The sequence below is a fragment of the Chelonoidis abingdonii genome, chromosome 4 (genome assembly GCF_003597395.2).
Source record: "Chelonoidis abingdonii isolate Lonesome George chromosome 4, CheloAbing_2.0, whole genome shotgun sequence".
Classification (NCBI taxonomy): domain Eukaryota; kingdom Metazoa; phylum Chordata; order Testudines; family Testudinidae; genus Chelonoidis; species Chelonoidis abingdonii.
The window spans coordinates 28416530-28422321 of NC_133772.1; the positions used below are offsets into that span (position 1 = coordinate 28416530).

The following is a 5792-nucleotide window of genomic DNA, read 5'->3' on the forward strand; positions in this document are numbered from 1 at the left end:
CCAGGGTACAGGGTTGGCATTTAACATAATAATTAGACTGGGGTGTTTCGCTGAGAAAAAGAGCTAGATTAATACATCTATAACTAAATACTGTACCTGTTCTGCTCTTGTGTTGACAGTTCTGGGTCCCTCAAGTTCTCTCTTTATTCACAGAACAGCATCACCAGCAGCAGAGTAAGTTTCCCTGCCATACTGTTCCTAAAAGGACCACATCCTGGGGTAAGAGTTCAATCTCTAGGCTTCCAGTCCTTTGCTTCTGCAATAGGTTCCAGTTCTGGTGATTGATATCTGTCATACAGAACATTTTCCACTGTGAAATAGACCCAAAACTTACCCAACTCATTCAACACCTACAGTACCACTCACTCATCATCAATCCACCCATCTTCAAACTCTCTCACTCATCTGACTACTGCCTTACAGAGACAGTATATTACTGTCAATATCTTTTACTGGACCAACAGTCAGGTCTTTGTGTAGCCCTGTGTAGCTTGAGGCTTGTCTCTTCCACCAACAAAAGTTGGTCAAAAAAAAAGATATTACCTCACCCACCTTGCCTCTGTAATATCCTGAGATCAACATGGCTACTACAACACTGTCTGCCCTCTCCCAGCCACCTTCTCACTAATCCAAAATCCCACATTTCTACTTGCTCATTTGACTGCCCACTGACTCACCCATTTGTCCACCTTCTCAACTTCCTACACAACCATCTATTCCGTAGCTCCTTCTTACACCAACAATACGCTCACCCATCTATCAATTCAACAGTTTAGTAACACATCCAATTGTCCAGTACAACTCATAGAGACTCCCATCCAGTTACAAACCAAATCACCCTTCCAATCACCTATTCATTTACATCCGTTTATTCATGCAGCCACGCACTTACTCACCTACCATCCAATAGATCCACCCAATCGCCAATTTAGAGAATATACCAAATACAATGGGATACATTTTGGAAAACATCCAAATTATCGGATGCATAAGACTGAACTGAGCACTCAGTTGTTTTGTTATCTGCCTGTCACTATACAAACCATTTTAAGCAAACCCCAGAGAAAAGTTTGTTACCTTCTTTAGGTAGAAAGTTGAATGTTTGTGAATATATATCACTGAGGCCCAAATCTCAAAACAGTATGCATGCAGAAATATGTATGCATTTGCATGCTTTGTACACAGAATTATGTCTGAGCATTAAATAGTTCATTTTCTCTTTATTAATCTTTCAGCAGGTATCAGAAATGGGAACACTGGAAGAGAAAAATTGTACCGTAGCAACCCAGTTCATTCTCATGGGATTCACAGATGGGTCAAAGCTGCAAGTCATCTACTTTGTGTTGTTTTTAGTGATCTATGTTATCACCCTGGTGGGGAATCTCGGGATGATCATTTTGATTAGGATCAGTTCCCGACTACACACTCCCATGTACTTCTTCCTGTGTAATTTATCTGTTGTCGATATCTGCTATTCATCTGTTGTCACCCCAAAGATGCTGGCGAACTTCTTAGCACAGAGCAAAGCCATTTCCTATTCTGGGTGTTTGGTTCAACTCTATTTTTTTATTATCTGGCTCAGCTCTGAGTGCCTGCTTCTGGCTGTGATGGCGTATGACCGCTATGTGGCCATCTGCAAACCACTGCTTTACTCAGCAGTTATGTCCCATAAAGTTTGTGTCCCATTGCTGGCTAGCTCCTATTGCACTAGTTTCATGAGTGCTATGATTACTGCATGTTTAATTAGCAGGTTAACATACTGTGGCTCCAACTTCATCAACCATTTTTTCTGTGACACCCCTCCACTGCTAGCTCTGTCATCTTCCGATAGCTCCATCGCTGAAAATATCATTTCTATTTTAGCTGGTTTCACCAGTGTCAGCTCCCTCCTGATAATCCTCTTCTCTTACCTGTACATCCTGGGTGCAATCCTGAGGATCCACTCTGTCGAGGGCAGGCACAAAGCCTTCAACACTTGTGCCTCCCACCTGACGGCTGTCACCATGTTTTATGGGACTCTGATCTTTACATACTTACGTCCCAACACCAGCTACTCACTGGGCCAAGACCAGGTGGCCTCAGTGTTCTACACAGTGGTGATCCCCATGCTGAACCCTCTGATTTACAGCCTGAGGAACAAAGAGGTGAAGGATGCTCTGAGGAGATCACTGGGGAGGGGTAGTGTTTTGAAGATGAATGCATTTATTAAAATGACTAGAAAAGAATAGCAAACACATTCATCTCCTTTCTTTATTTTTCGAGGAATGTAGCTGAGACGGCTTCTCTCTCAAGTGCTCTTTACATAGGCATTGTAAGTAATAACCACATCTCATAGAAATGCTCACTTAAAGCTAGGCATGAAATCACTGACTTTAAATTAGTTTTGGAGGCCCACATGTGCTCACTTTAACAGTCTGTAAGGTTCTCGAATGCTACGGTGATGAGCACTGTATAAGAACAAAGATAGATAGATGAAGAGGCAGACAAATAGTATTAGAAGTACTTATCACAGAATGATAATTTGGTATGTGTGAGAGAAGAAACATTTGTACTTTAAATTCCAGTATCAGTCAAGTCATATGGCAGAATGGCACAGAGTAAATGGAACATAATGTGTTTTTAAAAAAGGAACACAGTGTGTAGCTACATATACGATTGGTGTAATAACCGGACAGCAAACCCTGAGATCAGCAGTCCCTGACGTCCCTTTCCCCAAACATGCTATTATTGTGTCTGATGCTCTCAGGGGTTTACAGCCATGCAGGAGGCACTAGGCACTTTGCAGCATCTGTTGCATTGTTATTGCTCCATTAACCCCCAAACTATAAATAGTATAAGTGTCTCCTTTGAACCTCAGGAGAGAGAAACGCCCCCAGATTATAAATCACTTGTTGATGGAAAGGTCATGGATGAAAGTTTAAATCTGGGAACTGTGCCACAGATCTGTGTAACTGACCCAAATACAAAGAGACTAGTTCAGTGGGACTGTGGAAATGAATTACATCAACCACTTATGTCCTCATTCATTAGAGGTGTCTGTATTATATTGCACAATATAGAATGGAATAACCTTAGCTATTCAAAGAACAGGGATGCTTGTACAATAACTGACTTGAACTGTACACTAATTTCTCACATCAACACTGCAATGCCCTCTGATAGGTTAGGGGCTCTTGTTTTGCATAATAACTGAATTGTTATTTCTTAGAAGCCTCCAAACATGCAAATCCCTGTGCTCTGACTGGCTGAGGGTCATTATTCTCTCTACAGCATAACCACCATTCAAGTTATTTCTCAAGGGCTATGAAGTAATTACACAACTCCTTCCTTTGTGTTTGGCTGCTGCCCACAGCAAATGTAGCCATTTCACCTGTGCAACCTCCTTCTCCTGCTACCCCATGTAGCCCCTGATATCAAATGCAATTTAATTTAGAATGGAATTGTTCTTGAAGGGATAGATCTTTTTTAGATGGCATATAAGCAGCCCTCTTCAGAACTCTGAGAGACACCATGTCTGCAAGGACACTGAGAAATTTGGGGCTGGGCCTTACAATCACAGTATAACCCTATACAACTACGTACTTGTACTTCTGTAGTATTGGCTGCAGCTGAAAGGATGTAAAACCAATATTGCTATTACACAGAAATAGAGGAAAAGATGAAGATTTTGATTTGGTAACAGCATTTGATAGCTAGGCCAGGGATAGAAAATAGCAGGGGTTCAACTCTTTCTGCTGTTCAACCTCAACTACTACATGAAACTCTCTCTTGCTCTCTCTCTGGTCTGATTATCATATATGTGCCCACTGCAGACCTTTCTGCACTTTCGTCTGAAGCAACTAGTGCTGACCACTGTTGGAGTCAAGAAGCTGGATTGGATGGGCTACTGGTCTCACCAAGATTGGCAGTTCCTATATTCTTGTATCCTACCCCCAGTGGTTTTTCTTATGATTGATATAAACAGGAAAAGTTGTTATGACAGTTTAACTGCCACTCCTGAACGACCTGTACTCCCTCATCCACTCAATGCACGACAACCTACTCAGTAGTTTCAGAGAGAAAGAAAAAGAGGGAGTTTAGGCAGCAAAAATCTAATTACCCAAAGTGGGATCTGCTAAGTGTATCCCAACTCTAGATAAAGTGCAGGTGGATCTTTAATGACCCATCATGATGGGGTCTCAATATCACAGGGAAGGGAGTGTTCCAAATGCATACCAACAAATGGATGATCACAAGTTGCCAGCATTTGGGTTTTATTTCTCATCTCACCCCTCACTAAGTCACTAACATCATCCTGGGTTTTCCCAAGAACTGGAAAGGTCATGGATGAAACTTTGCCTCTATTCATAGCTGCAGGAAATTACGGGGGAGAGAGGGGATTCAGACAATAATTATTTAATGGTCAGTAGACATTGAGATTCAAAAAGTTAAAGCTTAATTGCTGGTAAGACACAAATTGTCAATATTACATGTCAAAATATACAAAGTAAATATCAAACAGTAATAAGTTTTCAAACAGCACTTTTCTTACTTTGTCAACCTGTAAATTTAGATTATTGATGAAAATATTTTTAGTTAGTTTCTGTGTGAAATCAGCATTTGCTGATAAAAATCTAATCTTTCTTAGGTTAGCTAGATCCAACTTGCTTATGTATATTACTTCTAGAATTGTTCAAAATTAAAATTCTGTCAGAACAGTTTGACCTCAGAAAATGCTGACTACAAATTCTAAATATCCTGTGGGAACATGTCGATTTTAATGAAATTCCATTTTTAAAATATCAAAGTGGTTTGTTTTGATTTTCATTTAGAAACAACTTCTTCATTTTGAATTTTATTTTATGCTATGTTATCTTATAAATTATAATGTAATGTAAAGTTTAAAAAAAATGTGGAAATCAAAATAAATGCTCTGAGGCCAACAATCCATCCAGGAACTTTAAAGCATGAGAATCTATGGCCTGAACTAAAAGACCCAGTACTGTCACCCTAGGCAGTAGCTAGCTCTGTCTGTGGCCCAGCCAACAGTACAGGGAGCAGAGTGCACCACCGAGTGGGTTGTGGAGTACAGTGGCCAACACCTCCCACCCAGCAGACCAGATAAGTGATGTCAGAGATCCCTAGTCAATGTTACCTGGAGACCCCTTTGGAGAATTCCCCTTGTGTAGCAGGCTCTCCTATGTCACCTTTGCGAGAGTCATGGGTGCAGGGGACAGTGTTCAAGGGCAGGGAAAAGTCTGTGGTGGGCATAGGTCAGAGGAGAGATGGGATAGATTGGGGACAGAAAGAGGTGTGGCCTAGATAGATCTGCTCCTGGTGATTCTACCCTCTGCAATAGCCCATAGAGGGAGCAGGTCACGCAGTGAAGAATATATAGCAAACCCTGAAGGGGTCTAGCAGTGGGCATATTCCCCCTTGTGTGCTCAGGATCTTTGGAAGGGTTTCTGTTCCCCTTACTCTGAGCTGTATGCCATTTGTACATTTCCGCTCTTAGAAATTAGAATGGTAAGAGAACCATTAAATCCCTTTGTCCACCACCTCTCCATGCAGGTTTGGTCACTACTATCTCTAACACAATGCTTTAGGGTACTTAACACTGAATTTGTGCCCTCACAGAGTTGCCAACTGTTTTAATTGGAAAATGACTTTTGTGTTTAATTAAATCTCCATACACAATTCACGCAAAAGCCATTGCTTAATTATTTGGTGCTGTATGTTCCAGTCACTGGAAGATTTATATGCTCCCTCAGAGACCAGGTTCCAAATACTTGGAAATATGAATAAATATGGCA

The 5792-nt window shown here is 41.1% G+C and overlaps 1 protein-coding gene across 1 annotated transcript; it reads left to right on the forward strand.

Annotated features, from left to right (window-relative positions):
* The first annotated feature begins 1247 nt into the window (after nucleotides 1–1247).
* Nucleotides 1248–2517, forward strand: LOC116833495 (olfactory receptor 5F1-like). Its single transcript, XM_032795068.1, has 2 exons — nucleotides 1248–2178; nucleotides 2498–2517. Exons 1-2 carry the CDS (start codon nucleotides 1248–1250, stop codon nucleotides 2515–2517), a joined length of 951 nt encoding a protein of 316 aa, XP_032650959.1.
* Nucleotides 2518–5792: the final 3275 nt, after the last annotated feature.